Raw genomic sequence first — 23,184 nt, forward strand, 5'->3', positions numbered from 1 at the left:
CCTCTGATTTCTGTATTATTGCACAGCTCTCTGGTAAAGCAGGCACAGTGAGCTCAGTGTACTCCTGCAGTGGCCAGCATGGAGGGAGCAATCAGCTTCTCACGGTACTTTGAAAGCCCAGAGAAGGATTTTCCTGATGAGTGGGTAAGCTGGCCTTTGGGAAGAGGAGTTGATTGTCTTGTGATTCCCACACTTCTAAATGATTGCATGTTGAGCATCTAAGTCAGCTCTGCCGGGAGGTTACTGATGCTTTTGTCCATGTTCTCTCCATCCTCCCCAAGCTCCTGCTGACGTTGCCTAACCGGGATTGTGGAGGGGAGTAATATCTTTTGTTAGACCATCGAATGTAACTGGGAAAAGTCTGTGGGGCTCAGTCTAATGAGCCTCTCTTCAGATGACCCTTATCATTGCCAGGAGCATGATGATCCCTTATCATCCTTATAAGGACGACCCTTATCATTGCCAGGAGCGTGATGATCAGCTCCTTCTTCAGAGGGTGATGTGGACAGGCAGAACCGGGCAGAGGGGCAGGCGGCCCTGCCTTTGGGCTCAGCTCCCTTCAGCTCCACGCCACGTCAGTGCAGAGCAGGGCAGTGGTCACTCCAGAAGGTGTCATGATCCATGCGTGGACGTGCTGGTTGGCACGGACAGATCCCTCGTGCTGCTCTCCCTCAGTTTCTCAGTAACATCGAGCACAGCTTGGAGAAGTCCTTGCTGGGAGGTGATGGGGGGCAGGGGTGACACTGAAGTCATCTCTGTAGCAGTAAGTGTAGCCAATCCGTCTTTGCAACAGCAGAACGAAATAACAAACAGATGTGCAACCTCCTTTGTTTGCATAAGAAGCATTATCCTATATCCCACATTCCTGGCACCCTTCCTTCTGTTTTCAAGTTCCTTCAAAGATGGTTCTCTCAGAGACTTCATCTCTGAAGTTACTCCATTCAGGGTCACGGGAGTTATAACCTTTAGATCCTCAAGTTTTTTCCCCCTAAGCACAGAGAAAACTCACCAGATGTGAACATTTTGGCAACTTGGAGAGGAAAATTAAAACTTGAATCCATGCCTCGTTGTGTAGGTTTGTAATGGATGAATGATCAGCCCAGAAATTTGGAGAGTTTCTACTGTTTTATTGTACTTTTTAATGAGATTTTGTCAAATTCAGTCACTGCTTACCCATATTTTTGCTGGGTGACTGGAGAGCAATTTATAGGAGATATGAAGAAGAGGTATTTCTGATTAGAGAATTTCAGCTTCTATTTGTGCTTGGTTTAGTTAACTGTTCCTAAACTCCAGCCCAAGCAGAACCTTTGCAGAGAAGATCTTTGTCTCAGGCTTCAGCTGAGGGATGGGGTGGTTCTAACCCTGGCTCTTCCAAAGCAACCTTTTCCAAAACCACTACCCAATACTTGGATTTCAAGATATTTTAAGATAAATAAACAGTTCAGTCAAGCTTGCAGCTTCCTTTTGCCTTATAAACAAGTCAAAAAAAGGCTCACATGGCCTCTTTTTTTCCCTTTGCCAGTAACTTCTAAGGAAACCTTTAACACTTTCCTTCTCACAGCAGTTAAGACTGGCAAAGTGGTCAAGGTAATGGCCATCAGATTTTACAGTAGGGAAGGTATATGAATAAAACCAAACCTTCTGCTAACGCAGCAAGCCAGCACTTCCCAATCTCCTCCTGTAATCAATCTACATCGTTAATGACTCTGAAAACAGACTGAACTGCTGGGGCTGGCACCGGGAAACTTGCATTACAAACTAACCATCTCTTATTAACCTTTCGGTGTTCCCTTCACAACACTGATTAGAGCCAAATAAAACTACTGTTTGTGAAACTCTTAAGTTAAAGTATAATTTTCAGAGAAAATATGGGAAACTCCAGAGCTCCTGTTTGCTTGGCCTTTCTTTTTAATTATGATGGAGGATGGCTGTTACTTGTTTAACAGAGGCTTACATGATTAATGCTGCAATGTTACTGTAATTAAAACAGGAAAAAAAGGTGTGATTGGGGCCCATATAATTTACAGACATCTCGGCATTCTGGTGGCAGAGCTGCTCTAAGTGTTGCAAAGAGGAATCATAAAAATTTATTCTAATTAAAATTGCCAGATTGACTAAACAACAGGTGACTTATGTAACTTGAGCGACTTGTGCTTGGGGTGCGAAATCATCTGAAATCAGTGAATTATACAAAGCTGCCTATTATTCTGCTAAATGGGAAAGTGTGTGCTTACCATGGCAACCCGCATCAATTTTGCAGCCGCTGGAAAATACAGGGCCCTTTATTAAAGGAATAATCACCGCAAGCAGCGCAGTGACCCCCGGCTCCGCGGGTGCAGGCACACGGCGGGCTCGGGGCGGCCTCCTGGGCAGGGTGGGGGCCACAGGTGGGAACCTGCTGTGGCACCAGGACACGTGCCCGGCAGCCTGCGGCGTTCTGGCGTGGACCAGCATCTCCAGAGGGGCTGCCACAAGTTGGGTGCCTGTTTTTTTTTCCTCCAAAACGTGGTGCAGTTACACTGATATGCGCAATAATGACAAATCGTTTGGACCTCTGTTAATTAGGCTGCATGCTGCAGAGAGCTGTAGGGCAGGGACTCTGTCTCCCCTGGGTGCAGGGGAAGGAGCCCACCCGTCTCTGAAATATGGTGATATGGGTGAGTGTCTGAACTGCTCCAGTTCCTGCAGGAATCTGCTGAAGGGAGACACACCACTGGGTTTGTATGTAGGTTGTTTTACTAAATGATCTATGTAATAATATATAAGTCAAAACTCTGTAATAATTGGCACCAAACAGCAAAGAGAACTCGCAGCTTTTATCTGTCTTGAGGGAAGCGCTGCCACTCAAAACTCGTGAGTGCTATATTTTATTTCTCATACAGCATATATGAATGTAAGAGTAGATATTTTTAAATGGGTCACAGAATTATTAAGAAGTTTGGCAGCCTTTCCTCCTGGTGCACACAGGTACGCAGGGAGCAGGTGGGCTGGGGAGCAGGAGCGTGGGCTGTGCCAGCCTCTGGCTGGGTGTGTGTTGCCTTTGCGCAGTCATTTCCCCTTCCATCCTGCATTTAACCCCTGTGTCTGTTTGGAAAATAAGTTCTTTATAGCAAGTATATTATAGATCTGTGTTAGTCACGATGTGTATAATCAGAGTACACATAATGTGGCCCCTATTTTTGCTGAGTATCTGTAATGGAAGTGATCAGCCTCCCCACTCTCAGCATTAGCTCTCCTAGTGTTTTTATTTTCCAGCAGAAACCCCTTTTTGTTCCGTTTTCTTTATTGCATTTTCACCCTTTTTAAGTGTGAAGAACGACTTGGTTTGTAACCAGCTTCATTAGCTACCAGCACCTTGTGTTTCATTACCAACATCCACAGCTGGCTGGGGGTGCTGGCACATGGCAGCTGGTGACAGGAGGTCACTGCTGTGTCACCTCACCTTCGGGCAGTGACAGTCACACCTGGGGCAGGGCAGTGGAGGCAGGTCGAGATGGGTCGGGCTTAAGGTCTGGGTGTCATAAACAGGGGGACATCTGGGTATGTGGAATGTCTGGCTGGAGTGAAACCAGAACTGTATCCCAAAGAAATCCTGGGTTAGCATCAGTCCCTGCAGGAAAAGGAGTAAATTGAACCACAGAAAAAAAAAAAAAAGAAGAAAAAAAAGATGAAAAACCCCCTCTCTGAATTGAAGCAATAGGAAATGAAAATTGCTGAGATACACTGTCATGTGGGTAGTGGTGCTACCAACCTTGTTCTGCAGTAATTACCTCTATGCATGCAATTTGTGCTCGGCTACGACTGATTTCCCACATCATCCGGCGCCCAGGCTATATTCAATCAGTCCCAGCTGGAGAAAGCTATCTTGGATCGTTTGGTGAGATTTCACCACAGATGCTACCTTGCATCCGGGGGAAGCGCCGCGGAGCCGCCCTGGCACACAGCTGGAGGTGTGGGGACGGTCACGGGAGGGTCCCTCCAGCCAGGGACACGGGCTGCCACGTCCTGTGGGCTGCTGGGGACCTGCAGCTGGTGGGGGTGAAAGGCAAGGAGCTTCTGGCACTTCCTAGGGAGAAGAGTTGGGTCTGCTGGGTGCGTGCTGGAGAGAGAGCAGGTTTTGTGGCTGTTCCTGCTCTGTTTTATGTGAAAAATGAAAGAGTGAAGAGCGTCGGTTGGAAATTCTTGCAAGAAGCCAAGGGAGGTGGGTGTCCTCATCTCTTGCAAACCAATATAGGTCGAGCTCTTGATTTCCTCTGACTGCTTTGGAAGTGTCGGCTTCACTAAAGAGATGAGGCAGAGGAGGAGCTGGGGCGAGTTCAGCACACGGCGCTGCCTCGTCTGCTCGGGCACGTTCCCAGTCAGCTGCTTCAGTAGGCGAAGGGCTCCCGAGCCAGGCGAGGAGCCCCCGGGTTTGCCCTGGGAGAGGAACCTTCTCAACTCAACTACCTGCAATCCTGAATTAGGCACAGCTTGGTGAGAAGTTATAAAGGGGCAGCTCTTGTGTGGGAAGAGGAATTTGGCTAGAAACTTGAAGCTATAACTGTGCATAGTAGTAATTCAGGAACAGTCAGAGAGAGAGTGTTTTTTGGGAACAGCAGCTGCATTATTGGAGGGTATAAATACATTTGATGAGGGTCTGGCACACGCAGGTGTGTCCTGGAAGGTTACTGTGTATATACTGGACTTTGATTTGTTTTTACTCTCTGTGTTTACCAGTCCATCACCTTCATAATCACAGAATGGTTTGTGTTGGAAGGGACATTAAGGATCATCTACTTCCAACCCCCCTACAATGGGCAGGGACACCTTCCACTATCCCAGATATCTCAGAGCCCCATCCAGCCTGGCCTTGAACACTTCCAGGAGTGAGGCACCCTCAGCTTCTCTGGGCAACCTGTGCCAGTGTCTCACCCCCCTCACAGTAAAGAATTAATTCCAAGTGTCTTATCTCAACCTGTGAGTCTAAAGCTATTCCCTCCTGCCCTATCACTCCATGCCCTTGTCAAAAGTCCCTTCTGGCTCTCGTGCAGCCCCTTTATTTGTTATTTGTGCCACTGACACTGTGGCACTGCTCACCAGCACATTTCAGTGGGAGCCGTGTGTTCTGGATGTCCCGCCGTGTGTCCTGTGGCCGGCTCCCAGGGAGCCACCCCTGGAGCCCAGGAATGCCGAGTGCCTCACAGCGCTCCCCGGGTGACTTGCACGTCCCGCATCTGTTCTGACAGGCAGTGCTTTTTTGGTCCCTCAGATGCATTGATTTACAGACCTTTCCTGTGCAGTACAGCTTTTCTCGATGACAGGCCATGAAGCACATGATAACTCAGCAGCCTAAATTATTCAGGCAAATTGAATGTGTTTGGCTTGTTCCAAACTTTTGTTTCCTTTCAGTGCTGTCAGGAGCACAGGTAGCCCTGATGCTTGTATTGCAACTCGTTCAAGTGCCAAGGAGACACAAACAGCTCAGGTATAACCCATGTTTTACCTCGTTTGTCACTTACTTCCACCTTGTTGTGCTTTTTCTGGGCACTTCTGTGCCTGCTAAAAATGTTTATCTTGCACCTACGGATTGCTCCCCTCTGGTATGCTGCTGGGTTCTGGGAATTCTCTTCATCATGTGGTGGAAAAGCCCCTCTAAAATCCAAAGAAAATTCTGTGTCTGTTCCACCGTTTAGTGGAAGTATATTCACTCATGCAAATATTTTGACCCATTACTCATCACTGTAGGATCCAGAAACCTCACCTTAATGAAGACAAGTAATTAAAATTAACAATTCTACCTGCAATTCCCTCATTGCCTGACCTCTCCTTTGTCAGTCTTCCTCCATTGTTTCGAGGTGGATATGTGAAATTAATTCACTGTAAAAATCCACACAATCCCTTCTTTGGGCAGCCTTGCCTTGCAGGGACCACCGAGCTATGGCAAGCAGATGGAGAGGAGAGGCCTTGTCAGTGCAAACATGTCCCCTGGCTTTCTGGAGACTGTTCAGGAGCTTCTGGGTATAGCTGAACAGATTGGCTTTCACCCTCCAAACATGTGTCTGGAGATTTAGGACCTCACGCAAAGCCTTTTGAATCCAGCAGGATTCTTTCAGCTGAGACCATTGGGCTTGAAATAGGACCTGAGAAAGATGGCATCCTCGGGGGACGTGCTCTGAACCTTACTTGAGGCATCGGTCATCTAAGCCTGTGTTCAGAAGTGACTGAAGGAAGAGGAGATCTCTGCTGCTGAGCGTCTCCCTAATTCAGTGAACAAGACAGAGCCTTGGGAGATGGAGGTTTGCCTTGGAAAATTCCAGCTGCAAATGAGATGCATGATTTTAGGAATTAGAATAATTACCCCCTGGAACAGGTTCCCAAGGGATGTGATATATTCTGTATCACTTAGAGTCTTTAAATCACATTTGCATGTTTTTCGGAAAAGCGTGCCTAGTCACTCAAAGTGAAGGGCTGTGCTTGAGAAGCGCAGCGTGACAGGGCTGAGCTTCCCCTGCTTTGCAAGGGAGCAGGGCAGGGAGTCACCGTGGTCCTGCATGGATTAAGCTCTGCAGATCCCTGGAGCAGTGGGTTCTGGCACATCCTCAGGAAGAGCTCATGACTGTCCCCTTAGCTGTGCAGGAATGTGCAGAACTGAGCAAGTAACACTGGGGATGATTCAGGAGTGAACTCCCCCAGCCAAAATCTGCCTTCTCTTTCCAAAGACATGCAGTCCCTTCCTCTGAATCAGATGTCCCCAGGCGCTGAGCAATCCTGGCTGTATCAGTGTTTCCAGGACCTTCCCTCCCACCACTCCCTGAGTGATGAGAATATTTTTGAAGATCTCATTTCCTGCTCTTTCCCTTTCATCTCTCAAAACAGCAAGTAAATGAACAGCCATTTAGTTTTTAGTTACTGCTCTGCACCCAGTGAGCTATCAGAGACTGTTGACAATGACTTTTCTCTCTTCTGTGCTCCTGCCTGCAGGATTTGGGGAGATAATTCATTTGGTCCTGGTGCTTTGTCAACTTTCAGCAGTTGTAATTGCCTAATGATCAGTGCTGATGCTGTTGTTAAGCCTGTTAAAACTTTGTCCTGCTGAACAGCCAGACTGTGCGTGTCTCATCATGTTGTGCCTGCTGTGCTGACTGGGGCTGCCTTTGATGCTCCCACCCTGGCCCCGTCTTTGGTTGATGCTTCCCACCCACCTCAGGCGCTGCTGAGGCGATGGATGGATGCAGCAGGGTGCTACCCACGCTGGGGAACTGCACCTGGAGTTACAAATAGCTGAAGAATAATCCCACAGAGAGCCAGATGCTTTCCAGGATGAATCCCCTCTTGCCTGTGCCAGCCCCAAGGAGCCTGGAGCTGGTCGGTGAAGATGGTCTGGTGTCTGTGCCCTGGTGGGGTGGGTGGGAGCAGCTCTCTGGAGGAGGCTGTCACTGGTAGAGCACTGCTGTTTAGCAACCTGCTGCCATTTCTGCTTTTCCATCTCTCGGGTGCCTTTTCCACCCTCATTATAATTTTTTAGGGCTCTAACTGGCCACATTTTGGGCTATCACCTTTTCTGCTGTTCATCCGAGGTGCCCAGCTGGCTGGTGCCTCTCTCGAAGCCCCCGTCTCTCATCCTCGCCTCTTCCAAGCCTGGTTCTTAATGGCACACACTGAACATTAGTGCATTACCATCCCTTTTCCAAGAACAGTCTCCATCCACTCTTCTCTCGTCCCCCAGTGCCTCATCCAATTTAATTAATTATACTTAGTATATTACGCATCCTGTCAAAGTTTTTCCTTTCCGAGGTTTAATGGTTTTTTAATTCTAATGCATGCTGCATGTGTAAGTGTTTCAGCAATGAGGCGAGCGTGCAGTGGCAGAGAGGGAGCATTACATCCGTGTGCTGCAGACAGCCAGGGTGGATCCCTGTAGAGAGGCTCCAGTGGAATTGCTGCAGGACCGTGCTGCCTGCCTTCCCTCTGCATCCCCCGTCTCGTGCTCAGGGAAAATCAGGCTGATTCCATTGCAGAGGGGCACGTTTGGGTTGAACCCACTGGCTTGTGGTGCATCTCTGTGGAACAGGAGCCCGGCCGGCGGCTCAGCCCCAGCACCGGCTGCGTCCTCTCTGCGGCTGCGGCCCCGTGCTGAACTCCAGTGTAATGAACTTGACTCTTCTCGTGCTAACTCTGTCTGAAAGCACCAATTACATCAGTCATTTCAGCCTTGCTTTATCCCTTTGAAGAAGGGCGGTGTTGAGGATGCGGTGGGGACTAGAGTAATCAGGTAACGCTGGCTGGGGCTGGTACCTATCGCTCTGTATTTCCCAGTGACACTTAAAAGGTTTGGTCAGGAAGATGGTTCAAGGAGGAATGACTTTGTGGGGTCTTGTACTGACTAGCTTTGGGTATTTCCAGATAAAACCTGCTCAGACTAAGAGGGTTGTGGGTTGGTGGTTGTTTTTTTCTTGCCTGTCAGTGTCGCAAAGTGCCTAGGTTTTGAAAATCCAGCTGGGCTCTGTCTGTCTCTCACACCATCACTGGGAGTAACAATGCTGTGGTGCAATTTAGCTGACAGCCCCGTGTACCAGGGCCAGGAGCCAACACAATCCAGCCTGACCTCGGGGCAGTGCTGCAGGAATGTGCCTCGGGAAACCAGAAATCCTTGGAGGCTGCGCCGGCAGAGGCTGGGGCAGAGCCTGCTGTGCTCCAGCAGTGCTGGAGCAGCCCGTCCTGGGGACCAAGGGCCTTCCACCTCTGCATTGGAGCCACAGTAAGGGATGTGTGGGAGGATCCCAGTGTGCTGTGCAGCCCCCCGTCTGGGACTCAGAACCACTGCCCAGGTGCCCATGGGTTGGCAGCAACTTGGCCGGGAGGGCTGGAGCTGAGGAGCTGACTGCTTTCCTTGCAGTGCCTGTGCATGAAAATACTTTCATTTTCCATTCTTCTTGTTCAGTCATCTCCCTGTGGGGTTGTTAACAACCCCAGACATACTGCAGGACTCGTTGATCCCATGGTTGTGGGGCCAACAGAACGGGATGGGGTGGGACAGGATGGGACCCCAACTGGATTGCTGGAATTGTGCTTGTCTGTGGCTCACGGGTAATGTGGTTTCCCCAAGCTTATAATGAGGTTTTAGATTTAACTATTGACCTTATAGTAATTTTATGTGCATGTTTATCTGCCCTCTGGATTAACGAAGGTTAATCTAATTGTCAGAACAAAGTTTCATCTAATTAAATGGACCAGATTCCCAGACTTTGGCAATTCTGTCATCTCTTCTGTTGGCCCGGGGGCCAGTGTAACCCACAGCTGGCATTTCCCTGGCATTGCCATTATCCCTCGCTGGTGTGGAGCTGGAGCCTGCTTTGAGCCCTCACTGTAGCTCCGTGGCCATGCAGAGAGAGCAGGAGTGTGCCTGTGAGTCATGGTGCTGCATCAGGCACTCTTGAGTGCCGGACAATGTAGAGCAGCTCTTGCAGACCTGTCCCTGTGGCTGTCCCAGATCCCTATGGGGTTTTCTGATGCACCCACTGCCCCAGGCAAGCGTCTCATCATGGTACATCCCTGTACTTCAGAGTAAAGATCCACCAGCATGGAAAAACCCCCGTGTTCATCTGAAAAAGACTTAAAGTAGTGCACCAGGGAGAGGATAATGCCGAGCTCCAGGGTGGAGGCATGAGAGGTCAATGTCATGATGAGAGATGGCCAGCAACCAACATTTCGGTTTCTTAAGAAAAGGCAAAAAATTCCCTAGCTCTCTCTTGACGATGGGGAACGCCCCATCGTGCTGGGAAGCCTTCCAGCTCCCTCCACTCTTCAGAGCTGCACACTTTTAGAAAGTACAAAGAGCTTCTCATAATGTTTTGCCTTGTGGGTACGTCTATGATTAATTCCGTGCAAGCATTACTGGTGCAATAACAATACTGGAGGTCCTAAAACTGAAAGAGGAAACACATTTGGCTCGTACTTCATACACAATCACTTACACTTAAGCTATTGATAGTTGATTGGGATCTGTAGACTGCTGGGCTGGTGCCACTGGGTTTCTGAGCGCGTTCAATGGCTGGAACAGACAGCAAGGCTGTAGGTTTTGGCAAGCTGTAGGTCTCATTAGTCAGGCTGACTGTATCTGACACGAGAGATTCCCATCCACCAAGATGAAGCTCACTTCCCTAGGCTTTGGCTGACGTCCCAACAATATTTACATGAAGGACAACAGAGGATCAGTGTTAGATTAAGGCTGTGAGTTTCCAGTAGGCAGACAGTTAAATATTCTATTGAAATACTCTTTTGATTATTTAGATAATAATGAAGTTTATGCATGTCCTTGAGAAATCCGGGGAAAGGCAGTTGTTTTATGCTAAGCATGCAAAGATGTGTTTAATCTTGATAATAGGAGTAAATTATGTATCAGCGTTTATAACCTCGGCTCCTTTATTTCTCACTTGTTGTGTGGAGCCACCAGAAACCTCGCAGGGAAGGGGCAGCCGTGCGGGGCGGGTGGCAGGAGGAGGGGGCAGGCAGCATCCCTGCAGCACCCTGGCCTTTGCATCCCTGCGGGAAGAGGGTCAGGATGGGTTGTTCTGTTGTGTCCTGGCTGAGGGAGGTGCTGGTTGAAGTAAGACATTAACCATGAGCCCCCCGAGGAGAGGGCAGGGAGGCTGCTCCAACAGGCGCTGGGCCAGGAGCTGGCCCAATACAGACATCCAGGAATTGCTTCTTATCTCCCCCAACTGTAATTTCTGTTCGGTTGGATTTTTATCAGAATCACTGAGTTGCCATTTTCTGACCGACGCCTAATTTTGAATAGGACTGAGTAGTAATTCGATTTATTGCTGCCATTGGAATGCGGCTGCCTGGCTGGTCCCGCGTTACCCTGACAGCATATGTGAATTTGCTTCGTCTGTGACAATAGCAGAGAACAGCAACCTTTGGATTAATTTGTTTTAGCGACTAAAGTCCCATTAAACGGAAGGCAGCTGGTGTCAGAAGCATAAACGGAGACAAAGTTTTGCTCCCAATTGTGGGAAATGTGTTTAAACAGACTAGAAATGTTTCCATCTCTGCAGGGTATAATATACTCAAATGGTTGCATTAACATGAAAAAAGTATAAGAAAGAGTGTATTTAGGACAATCCCTCTGTATCCAGTGCTAATGAAATTGAATTCCAGTAATGAAGTCGAGGGTTGTATTCTGCACCGTGCAGGCGGTGCAGGAGCTGCCATCAGCATTAACGGGAGCGGTGCCGAGGAGCTGTGGAGCCGTGGTGGCTCGAGATGGAAGAGGTCCATCAGAGCCCAGAGTGCTCTCCTCTCGCAGGGCTGGATCCTGCATCCCAGATCAGTTAGGATGCTAATGAGCCCTGGGTGGAGGGAGGCATGAGTAGTGGAGTTTCGGAGGTGAAATCCCTGCCGCTCAGGGGCCAGCACGAGCTCCACGGACCACTTAAGAAATGGATTAATTGGAGTTTAAATGGTGTGTTCTGCTGGCCTTCTGTAATGGAATTAATTTTTCCTTGTGAATGAAGTGGGGATTGGCCTGCGGTCCTGGATAAAGGGGAGCAGCCAGCATTAAATTGCATTCCAGCCCATAATACCTTCTGGGTCTGACTCTGCTGTAGTGCATGGCATACCCACACACCAGCTCCTCCTCCTTCTGGTGATCACCCTCCTTCCCACAGCCTGCTTCTCATCCCAAAGGCGTCAGCATCCCCAGAGGAAATCCTTCGCATCAAGTCTGTCCTTGCCCTCTGGCATGCAGCACCCAGGCACCCAGCTCTGTCTGTCCTCAGGTCTCTTTGATAAAACAGGGACAGTTCTGCAGAAGAGAGGGAGTTATTAATGGCAATACAGAGCAGGGGAAGAGGTGAATGGGCCAGCTCTTGGCTGGTGTAAATCCGTGGGAGTCCTCAGCATTTCCTGGGTGCTGTCTGTGTCTGCAGCAGCTGGGAATGAGCCCCCTTGCACACCTCCATTGACCATTCCAGAAGCACTGTCCATGAGCTGCATGCAGCCATGGGTCCTTATCAGCAATTGCCCAATAAATTAATCTAAATCACAGCCCTCATTCCATTAAAATAATTCCAGTGCTTTGTCCAAGCACTGTTGACCTTCTGTGTTGGGACAGACAATCCAGGATTAAAAACACAGTATTTTTAGCTTGCATAAATCCCGAGTAATGGTGAAAGAGAGGAAAAGAAAGGCTTCTTGTTGCGGTAAAGAGCATTTGTCACTGTCCCTGGTTATTAGTATCCTCTGAGCATTGTGGAAGGGAAGCCACGCCAGGATTACATTGCTGCATTGACTGGAGATTTCTTATTAGGAAAGGCGAGGAAGGCTCTGTAAAGCCCATAGGTCAAAAATATACTACACTATTCCCCACCTCTTGTTTCCTGATATTATGCTATTAGAGGAGATAAGGGAGAGGTGCAGAGTCTTAATTTACAAGCAAATGATGAACCATGGCTGGGGACTGTTTGTATTTTGCTGGAGCTTATTATTTTATCCTGAGTGTAATGCGGTGGATCGCTGGCCCCGAGCCGGGAACAGCCACTCCTGTTGAGGTGGAGGGGGCGTGGGCTCCACTGGTGTGCTGAGGGTGCTGGGTGCTGCGCAGGGGCTGGAGGACCAGCCTTGCACCTTGTGCATACACCCCTGAAAAAATGAAGGTGCTGGAGTTGAAAAGAAACCCTGAAGTAGCTGGAAGAGAAGTGTTAAATAATGCAGTTGCGCATTGTCCATGAAAGATGGCTAACCATGAGTAAACATCCACAACAGTGTTTGATCCCTTCGTGTTTACTATTTATTCATATTTATTATTCATAAATTCTGTCACAAATGTTGGTCCCGCACCCCAGTGAGACATTTGCATTTTATTTTAAGTTTGACTCCCCCCCAACCCCTCAGTTTCATGAACTGAGATTTAATGATTTGCTTTTCCACATTGCTCCTGTGCTGGCTCTCCCTGGTTCTCTTCTTGTTTCAGGAAGAGATTTCTAACATGGCAAAGTGATATTTGAATAGATTCCCCTAAGGCAATCAATTTACTTCTAATTTGTCTGGAACTAAGCTTTTCTTTGTTGCAATGAGAAAGGATTGAAACTGCTGTAAAATTTATTAGCTTCCAGGAAGATTTTGAAATGAATTTTTTAATGATCGTGCTGTTTGCTGTACCCAGGAGCAGTGTCATCGCGATTACAGTATAATCATACGGTTGCTGAAGAAACACCGAAATGTGGAGCTAGAGCCAGGCTCCTGCACGAGGGGACCTGTGGCACCGCCCAGGTGTGGGCACTGCCCGGGTGTGGGCACTGCCCGGGTGTGGGCACCACCCACCTGTGGGCACCACCCAGGTGTGGGCACCACCCAGGTGTGGGCACCGCCCAGGTGTGGGCACTGCCCAGGTGTGGGCACTGCCCCAGTGTGGGCACTGTCCAGGTGTGGGCACCGCCCAGCTGTGGGCACCACCCAGGTGTGGGCACCGCCCAGGTGTGGGCACTGCCCAGGTGTGGGCACCGCCCGGGTGTGGGCACCGCGGCCGGCGCTGCCACAGGGCTGGGGGCTTTGGGCTGGGGCCGCTCGGCACGGCGCTCCCCCGCCTGCGCATGTCCCAGCAGGCTGGGATTCTTCCAGTCACTCTTTTTCTCCCCTATTTTTCATTTTCAAGCAACTCCTCCGCTCCTCTTCTTTGCTCCCCATGTAATAGCACAAATGAGCTCTACTCACCTCGGCAAAGCTGCTCTGACATGGATTGGATTGAACTGAGCGGCTGTTTGGAAATGGAAACTCCAGGGACTATTGTCATCGCCCAAATTGCACCTTGGATTGTGTAACAGCACATGTCATCTGGCCATTTATCAGGAATATTACATTCCCAGGCACTTGCACCTTGCTACGATTTAACTTTGTCTCTTTGGCCAGCGCTGCAATTCCACTGGAGATAATTCAATTGCTCTCAGAGCTGAATGGGCACCTCACGCACCCGCTCCGTGGTGCTCTGCCGCAGCTGCGCGGGTGTTGGGCAGGAGGCTGGAGGATTTGTGCAGCATGGACATGCCTTGATCCCTCCTTGTAATGAGGGAAGAGCCTGTGCTGTGTGGAGCTGGAGGCTCTTCAGCTCCAGTGCCCACCACGTGTCCTCTGCCAGCTCCTCCTGGGCTCTGGCCTTTGGGCATCCATCCTGTCTCCCTGCTCCTCTGACCAAGAGCTTGCACGGTGGGATTGGGAAGTGCTGAGGGTCTAGGCTAGGTGGAGGATTTTTCTCTCTCCCACCAGGTCCTCCTGCAGCTGCTGGCCCTTGGCTGCTGCTGCGTGGCTGGGACCCACAGCAGTTGCCTTCATGCTGGTGTTCTGAGTTGCAAGTAGAGCTGTGATTTGAAATGTGGAGCTTAACATGGATTTTGCTTTGCTTGTTGAGGAGCATACTTATTCCAGAGGTGGCTGTGGATTTTATGTTACTTCATATTTGCTATGCGAGAGCTTATGTTTAGTAATGACATACTTTTTCCTGCCAAGTCTGACTTCAGGATAGCTGCTCACCTCTTGATGAAAAGACTTCTGCCAGGACGTTTTGTACCTGGGGAACATTTTAAAAAGTGACCCTGCCCTAAGGTGCTCTGAAACAAGGTTCTGGATTTGTGCTGGGTGAGGGCAGTCTGGCTGAAATACGGGTATTACTGCAGTGGGACCTGCACGTCACTGGCACAGCCGCTCCCATGTAGGGCTCCTGCCCTCGGGCGAGATGCTCAGCATCTCTCTGGGCCACCTGGGTGCTACAGGGGTGTCCCCACAGCCTGACTGGCAACAGGACTATCCCCTCAGTGTGTGCAGTCCTCAGCTCCTTAGGACGCCCAGCCCAGGTCACACCCTGGGCCATGGTGGTCTCCATCCCAGGGCTGTGGTGTTCTCGGTTCCCAAGCCGTGGTGTTCCCTAGCCCCAGCCCACGCCAGCTGGCAGGTCCTTGCCAGGCTGGTGCGTTGGGGCCCTTGGAGACTGCGTGTCAGGATAAGCTGCTCACTCCATGCCCACCCAGAGCAGTGCCAGAGCTCAGTGGCTCTCACCCCGCTCTGCCCCTCCCTTGTTTCCCCCTTCCTTCGCCTCTGTCCTGGCCTGGTCAGGCAGCAGTTTCCCTCCAGCCTGCTCAGCCCCCTGCCATGAGCACAGGGGTGGGGAGCTGCCTGTTTTGGCTGCCAGGCACTCACCATGTCATGTGTGTGTGGTAGTTATTAACTGGGCTTTGCTCCTTGCATCAAGAACATTTTATTAGTGCAGACAGTAATGGTTGTATTGACTAGGGCAGGTCTGGGGCTGTAAAAGAATTTCCTGTTGTCCTATTTCTGATAGTTAAAGACAGAGCAGTACAGTAATGTGAATGTGTATGACCGTCCTGGGTGCTGTCAAGGCTGGGTGAGTCAGACTGAGCTGCAAAGGGCAGCACCAGCAGCGTGCCTGGTGGCTCCCTGCCTGCCTCGGCTTGGGGCAGGAGGAGGATGCAGAGATCAGCCCTGGGATCAGCCAGTGGAGGAGCCCAGACCCTGCTGTGCATGCCTTCTTTGCATCTGGGATAGCAGGGGAATGGTGTTTGTGTATCAACAGGCCTTGCTTGTGGCATAAAAATAGTACTTTATATCAGCTACAGGGCTAAGACAGTGATGGATGGGTGAGTAGCTGAAGGTCCCCATTCTGCCGTGGAGAAGAGGCTGCTGCATGGGGTTCTGTGCTGAGCCTTGTGTCTGCTCCAGGTCAGGGCTGCTCTGGGCAGCCCAGACACATGTTGTCCCCAAGAGCAGGGCGGTTTCTGGCTGCAGGACATGGTCTCAAAGCTGAGATGTGTGCTGAGCACAGAGGCAGAGTGACGGAATGTGCCGTGGAACTACCTGTTGTCTCAGGTCTATGGATGATGGTGACTTTTGCCCCTCTGCCTGTCAGCCTGGCCTCTTTGAGACTTGTTAACATTCCCTTCCTAATAGAAAAGATTGAAACAGTATAATTTAATGTAATGCTTTTCAGCTCCTCTCCTCCCTGCATTTCAGCTGCTGCTGGTGCAAGTTCTAGACAAGCATCGTCGTGTCCAAAGCTGATCATCCCCCTGGCAGAGAGGCACCGGGCCAGTGCTCTTTAATGAACTGCTCTTAAAGCACAGGTCCCTTTCTAGGCTTTGAGGAATATCCACTTGCAGTAACCAGCGAAGTCCTCCAATTGTTTTTAACTGTGACATGTGCCAGTTTGGAATAAATGGGTCAAGGCAAGACAAACCTGCCTGTGCTCCCCCTCGACTGAGGTTTGCCTTGGCTGTGGTGGTCCCATGGATTTGGGGCTGAGCCGTGGTGCTGGGCAGGGCAGGTGAGGAGCAGCAGCTGCCCTGTGCCTGTGCTGGACCAGCCAGCCCAGCACGCTCCCAGATCCAGCCTTTCATGTTTGTGGAGATGCTGAAGTGATGTGTGCTCCAGCAATGCGCCCAAGGTCACACAGCACAATAAATCAGTGTCTCATCGGGGATGAGAATCCAAGATATTTCTGTAGCCCCTCCGGCCATTACCAAGTCCTCTGCTATCACAGCCAGACTACACAACTCTGTATGCCTGTAGCACCCTTTTGAAGTTAAGCTGTGGATAAATAGGGAGACAGCAACATTTTCTGGGCAATTTTTCTTTTTTTTTCCTTTCTGTTTTGCTCAAGTACTTGAAATTAACAGAATCAAAGTATAAGATCATGAGCTTTTAGAGTTTGTTGCAGGTTGTTCTGTGTGTAGGGCTCAGGGCATCCTTCTCTCAAGCTGCTGTAAAGGCAGCTGCCAAAACCCAGACTTCCTCCCCTCCACCCAGCCCTGTGCTCCACATCACTGGGTTGCTGCTCTGATGTAGAGAAAAAGCTGATATTTTACCCATATATTTTTCAATTAATTGGCTTTTTCTCTTAAAAAAAAAAAATCCTTTCTTGGTGTGTTTTTTGGTGGGTTTTTTTGTTGTTGTTGTTTTTTTTTTGAGGTCTGCCTTTTACTCGTTTATTCTGTGTAAGTGTTAAGCTGCTCATATTTTGGTGCATTGTGTTATGTGCTGAGAATTTTTATCAGCTGCCCTAGTGCTCGCATGTGGTGGAAATACCAGTGTGTCTGAGGAGCGGAGGTTATGCACACAGATGTACAGAGCATCAAAATGAACCGTTTGCAGACGGACGGGAAGGAAACCCAGGCTGAGTCTGCACCTTTGCCGCCTTCGATCCATCAAACCGGCCCCGACCGAGCGTGGTCTCGTATGGGTAATGGCATTAGAGCTTTAATGCTGCTCCGAGTGTGTGCAGGTTATGAGAGGAAGGAGCCACGTCTTTGCGTGGGGAGAGGTTGTGCTTTATGAGGGCCGGCTGCAATTACGAGCTCTTATCAAATGAAGGAAAAGCTGAGACTGAAAAGCAGCCAGGATCCTGCGGTTTTCAGTGGGAGCCACAGTCGGATGCTCAGCAAAGGCTGGGGATGGTGAAACTGCTGAATTTGATTTCCAACTTTGCACTTGGCTGAGCCTGGCTGCTTCCCTGAGCCCCAGTGTGTCCATCTGTGATGTGGGGGTGAACTGTTCAGTCCCCTGCGACTGACTGACAGTGCAGGAATCATGCAGGCCTGGGCACAAGGGTTTGCACTTGCCTGGGAGCCCTTGGACCCAGTCATGGAGGGTCCTTGGAAAGGGTTAAACCACCCATCCATATTTCAGCACTGTAAAGTGGTGTTGGGACAGCCCCAAGTCAAGTGAAGGGAACTTTATTGCTCCTGTATGAATAAAGCCCCAGCACTGGGAATGACACATTTAATCTTCAGTGGAGTGGACAATCTTGGAGATTTATAAAGCCTCTGTTGTGTGAGAGGTCAGTGGGGATTAAGCAACAAGTTAAAACACACATACAGCAGAACCAAAAAGAACCTTCCCTCCTCCGCCTTTTCTTTCCTCCCTCTGTTCCTTTCCCCTCTCTGCAAAAAGTCAAGCTTAAATGTCACGTCAAACCAAGCTTAAAACATGGTGGCTTTTAACACTGGTCACTAAACCCAGGAACCACTGGCTCTGAGGGCTTGACACATGGACAGCCCTGTTGTGATGGATTTGCTGCCGTCTCTCCTTCCCCAGGCTTCTGTTCTGGTGGTGACAGGTGACACAGAACCTGTTGGAAATTAAAGTCCAGTCTGTAGAGCCTTAAAACCGATGGCTGTTTGAGGTACAGTCGCTGCTGTTTGGGGTAGGATCAGCTCTGCTCGGGAGGGGGGCAAAGTGCAGCACCCAGCTCAGGGTGGTCTCCTCCAGCCCGGGCAGGCTGGCGGGTGTGGGCGCTCCCGGCCGGGCTCCCCCGTTCACCATCCTTGTGTTCTGTCCCCACAGAGCAGAGCGAGGGGTTCCACTGCCGGGAGGAGTGCCGCATCCTGGGCCACTCGGACAGGTGCTGGATGCCCCGCGGCGCCGTGCCCAGCCGCGCCAAGTCCCCCGAGCACGGCAGGAACGTCATCGCCCTGTCCATCGAGGCCACGGCGGTGGACGCAGAGCCTTACGCAGACTGCAGCACAAAAAGGACCTTCGCCACCTTCGGCAAGGAGGGCAGCGAGCCCCCGGCCGAGGAGCGGCTCGCCAACCCCAAAGGCAAAAGAACGGTGGACTCGGCCGCCTGCAGCCCCAAGGTGAGCGGCGCCGTGCGCGAGGCCGGCAACGGCTGCGAGGCCGTCAGCCCCGTCACCTCGCCTCTGCACCTGAAGAGCCCCTTGTCCGGCAAGCCGGCGGTGCCGTACGGCGCCGGGCACTGTACCGGCAGCCGGGAACGGGAGCCCTTTGGGAACAGTGGCCCTTCCCGGCCCACGGAGGCAGAGCCCCGCGGGGCGGACAGCGAGAGCAGCGGGCAGGAGGGCAACCCGCTCCTGCAGGAACGCCGGGACAAGGACTCGCCCGGCGCCCGGAGACTAAAGGACATCGTCCTCTGAGCAGCACTCGGCGAGAGGAGGATGAGGATGAGGGACCGCACGACTCCCAGCGCAGATTGTTTTTATTGCTTACCAATGGTTCACAGATTGCTGTATTTAAAAGCTTTCCCTAAATGTATTGTTTATAAATGAAGCTATCGTTAGTGTGACAATCCCACGTGTCTCGACAGGCGGCAGGGGTGTGCAGCCGGAGCGGAGGAGCCGGTGTTTGCTTTTGCCGGGAGGCGGCGGGTGGCGGGGGCAGAGGCGAGACCCCCCCAGGCCTCAGGAGCGCTCGGTATTCCCTCCTCGGAATTTATATATTTTTATATCTCAAAACGAAGATAAATTTCCATTCCTGGAAAGAATTGAGTGGCAAATTCCTTATTCGGACATCTTTAGTAACCACCCCGGCGGTTTTGTAGTGTGGACAAAGTAGCGGCTGTTTCTTGTGTGGGACTGTTCAAAGCAACAGTCGGGTGAGTTTCAGTTCCAATTCACCCAGCACGAGGTTGTTTGTATTTTAAGGTGTTGGTGTTTTGCTATGGACACCCCTGCATTTATGAATCCTTTTGCTGTCACATACTTATCTGTACTATTATTGTATTTGATATTGCAAATTACTGTATGTCTAGTGATGGCAAAAGGCTTTCAGGCTTGAAAAAAAAAGAATAAAAAAAAATAAATCACAATCATCTTACTTAAACTTTGGGGAACCTGCAGTTTGCAGCCCCGGTGGAGCAAGCGCTTCTTCCGGCCCCCACCATTGCCTGCAGCCTCCCCTGGCTCCTGCAGGAAAATGACAGGGCATTATGGGAAGATGTTTTTGGGGAAAATCCTGCCTGGATTGCAATTGTCGGATGCACTGTGCTGAACTTTTCCCCTCATCCGTTTCTTTTGCATAATTTCAAGGCAATGCATGGAAAGGTTTTTTTCCAGAAGTTGGTTATTTTGGTTTTTTTCCAGTTCCCAGATTTAGATATCCCTCGCCTCCAGTCATTTCCAAGTCAAAGAGATGGAATTATTTTAAGAGATCTAAATTACCTTCTCAATTAGACACACACACACTTCCAAGTCAGCGTTTCCCAGTCGTGATTACGCCAAGAGTGTGTATGTATGTATGACATCATGGCATGGATTTTAGACTGTTCTGATTTCTTTCTATCCCTGCATCATAAATAAGTATGGGATGAGCAATAGTGATGTTAATTTAGGGGCAGACAGGTGATATGTAACAACGCTACTAATTCAATTAATGTGCCTTCTTAATGGAGAAAAAATTAAAGCAATTCATTATTTTTTCTCATAATTAAGGACTTTTTTGTGTGGGTACAAATCTACTCATATAAAATTGATTTGAAAATTGAGCTACTTTAATAGCCATTTTGTAGAAGGGAGAGAGGGAAGGGATTCCACAGCTCTCTGCTCTCTTGGAGTGATGATTCCTCAGTGAGGTATGAGTAAGGTAGGAGGATTTCAGTTAGTGCATTATTACTATTATTATTATTGCTATTATTATTAACCCTTCACTGAACAGATTTTTCCTACCCTCAATAATGTTTCCTAGAATTTAAAATTGATTACGGAAGGAAAAATGTATAGCTCTTGCCAATGTTTGCTGTACCAGCAAGTTGAAATTAGTGGTTTCTAGAGAAAGAGTCTTTCTAGGCCTACATATCATGATAAAGTATTTGTTACTTGATTTATTTAAATGAAAAACAACAAGAAAACAAGTTCCAGTCATTATTATCCTCAAAATAAAATTAAACTCCAGCCATTTATTTCTTCAGGGCAGACTGATCTTGCCTGAAGCCACAGACGGTCTGAGACAGGTCTGCAGTCATCCTGTTCCCCCTGCCACTTGCTAGGGTCAGGAATTGGGAAAGAATCAACAAAAAAACAGTTGTCTAATGAAATTTGTGATGCTTCCCTCACTGGTGTGATGACTACCTCATTCAGCTCCCATCCCACGCGTTAACATGATGTCCTGCATCCCTCCAGAATGCAAACTGGGGATTTTCTCCCCTCTTCTGGATTCTGAGCCCATTTTTCAGGGATGTTTTGTTTCTGTTCCCGCCGTGTTTCCTGCCTGTGTACTGTTACTGCTGTCATTTATTTCTGTTTTTTTTTCCCCAAATGTGTGTTTTATTATTACACAAGTGAAGAGGAGAGGGGCTGGCTCAGGGCTGTTGGAGTTACTGGGTGTTCTGTAACTGTTAAGCTGAGTTTGTTCTGATGTTACCTGGTTTTGTCATCTCTGGGAGGTTTTTTGTGGGGGGAAACTTCTCCCCTGTGTTTGCTGAGAAGAACAGAGCCTGTGATGCCCCGTCTGTCAGATGCTCTTGGCTTCACAGGGCAACGACTCCATGTGGCCCCATCACCACCCCACACCTCTGCTGGGAGGGGACCCAGCTTTCCCATAGCCCATTGTGGGGTGGGGAGCGTGGGTCCCCCCCAGGTGCCCCCTCATCCTCCCCAGCTGCCCGGAAAAGTGCCGGCCGATAATTCCTGCTGAGCGTTGCCCTCTGCCTGCGGAGCTGCCACCACCAGCCTGGTGTTTCGGATGAAAAATAGATGCTAACTGAAAAGGAAGAGAGAGAAAAAAAAAAAAGAAAAAATAGAAACACTTCTCTAATTTACCCAGAGGAAACGTTCCTTGCCACTCTGAATAAAAGCACAGCTGAGAAAGAATGTGAAATAATTCTGTATTAAAAGGGGGCATTAAAGAGGTCAGTAAACCCTTATGCCTCCAAGAAAATCATTTAAACACCAGTTTTCTGGGCTGACCCAGGCTGCAGCAGGGGATGTGAGCGAGGGGCCGTTCCCTGGTACAGCCTTGCTGCGCGGGGCCAAGGCGAGACCCAGAGAGCAGCCCCGGCTTCGCTGCCTTGGCCCTCTCCAGAATATTTTGGTACTCCTGTCACTGTCCCTCTGTGTCACTCGAGATGAGTTCAGGCTCCTGGGCAAATCGCAGTCTCTTGTTTTTTTCCTACTTGCATCGAAACTGGCCATGCAAAAAATGTTCCGAGCTGCAGGGCGGGCAGGAAGGCTTTTTGGAAGGGTTCCAGATGTAATTATTGTGCTTTTTAATAACTTAAACCTGTCCTCAGATTTGGTTTAGGAAAAATCGCTGGGATCTGTTGGTTTCCTTCAGGCAAACTTGCTCTGCTCCCCTGTTTATCCAGGAGAGCAGCAAGCACCGACGATTCTCCCCCGAGCATGACGAGGACCCCATCTGGAGCAGCTTTGGGGCTGGGGGCCGGGGGCTGAGCTCTTCCCTGCTCCCTTGGGAGCCCCGGCCTTTCCCACCCTTGAGGCTGCAGGGCTGTGCCGGGAGGGATGGTGGAGGGCTGGGGGGCACAACTGATGGCTGGAAAAATCCTCCCCCCCACCAAGCACTGTCTGCTGAGGTTGTTGCCGTTCCCTGTTTGTTGTGAGCTGGAGGTGGCCTGTGGATCACACTTTGTGCAAAAGTGAATTCCTTTCTTTTTTTATTTTTATTTTTCCAAATAGGAAACAAGTTGCTTTTGTGAAGAACACACTGTCTGATGAATATGTTGAAATTATTCTTGGGGGGGGGGGGGAGAAAAAAAAAATCTAATTATCAGTGGAAACACATTTGTCTGTCATTGGGGAAAATGGATGGTCTTGTTGCTACAGCTGCTTTTGCAGCTATGGGTAATCTCTGATCCAACCTGTGAGCTGCGGTACCCGCCGGGGAGAAGCCTGGCCGCCCCCGCTGCGAGCTCTGCTGAGACTGAGACGGAGCCTTCGCCGGCGTCAGCTGATGTTCAGCTGATCTAAGCTGGGGTAGAGTCTCCAGACACCCCTCACAAACTGGCTCTCAGCAGCACCGGGCCCGGCAGCCCGGCGGGCGGCGGTGGCTGGGCGGCCGCGGGACTGAGCGCGGTACGTCTCGTCATGGTGTCTCCGTTGCCGAGTGTATGAAGAATAAATTGTTGTATATGCTGATATGTATGTTATGTACATTTTCACAGTGATTGAATCATTGTAAACGACAAAATGGAAAAAGGAAAAAAAAAAAGAATCACCATTCTGTCTATTTTATGAAGATGATAAAGCAGCTTTATTAAATTATTATGATTCTGTTTCCAAATGGTGTACCTGCCACATTGGGATTTTTTCATCTGATGAGAACTTTGTTTTCCACCTAAATGTGATTTTATTTTCTCTGCTTTGAGCATCTAATGCATTTTAGTATTAAAGCAATTATTGAATAAAATGGAAAGTAAGTGTTTGGTTAAATATGCCTCAGTGGGTTTGCTTT

At 49.6% G+C, this 23,184-nt stretch overlaps 1 protein-coding gene across 1 annotated transcript in view; it reads left to right on the forward strand.

The window, feature by feature from the left end:
- Window positions 1–23,143, forward strand: part of PCDH19 (protocadherin 19) — a 58,482-nt gene extending 35,339 nt beyond the window's left edge. The window contains exon 5 of the mRNA XM_069015021.1: window positions 18,328–23,143. Coding sequence (XP_068871122.1) covers window positions 18,328–18,917 — 590 coding nt within the window. The 3' untranslated portion in view covers window positions 18,918–23,143. The remainder of the gene's footprint in view (window positions 1–18,327) is intronic.
- The last annotated feature ends 41 nt before the right edge of the window (window positions 23,144–23,184 follow it).

The sequence above is a fragment of the Aphelocoma coerulescens genome, chromosome 4A, assembly GCF_041296385.1.
Source record: "Aphelocoma coerulescens isolate FSJ_1873_10779 chromosome 4A, UR_Acoe_1.0, whole genome shotgun sequence".
In the NCBI taxonomy this organism is placed as follows: Eukaryota; Metazoa; Chordata; class Aves; order Passeriformes; family Corvidae; genus Aphelocoma; species Aphelocoma coerulescens.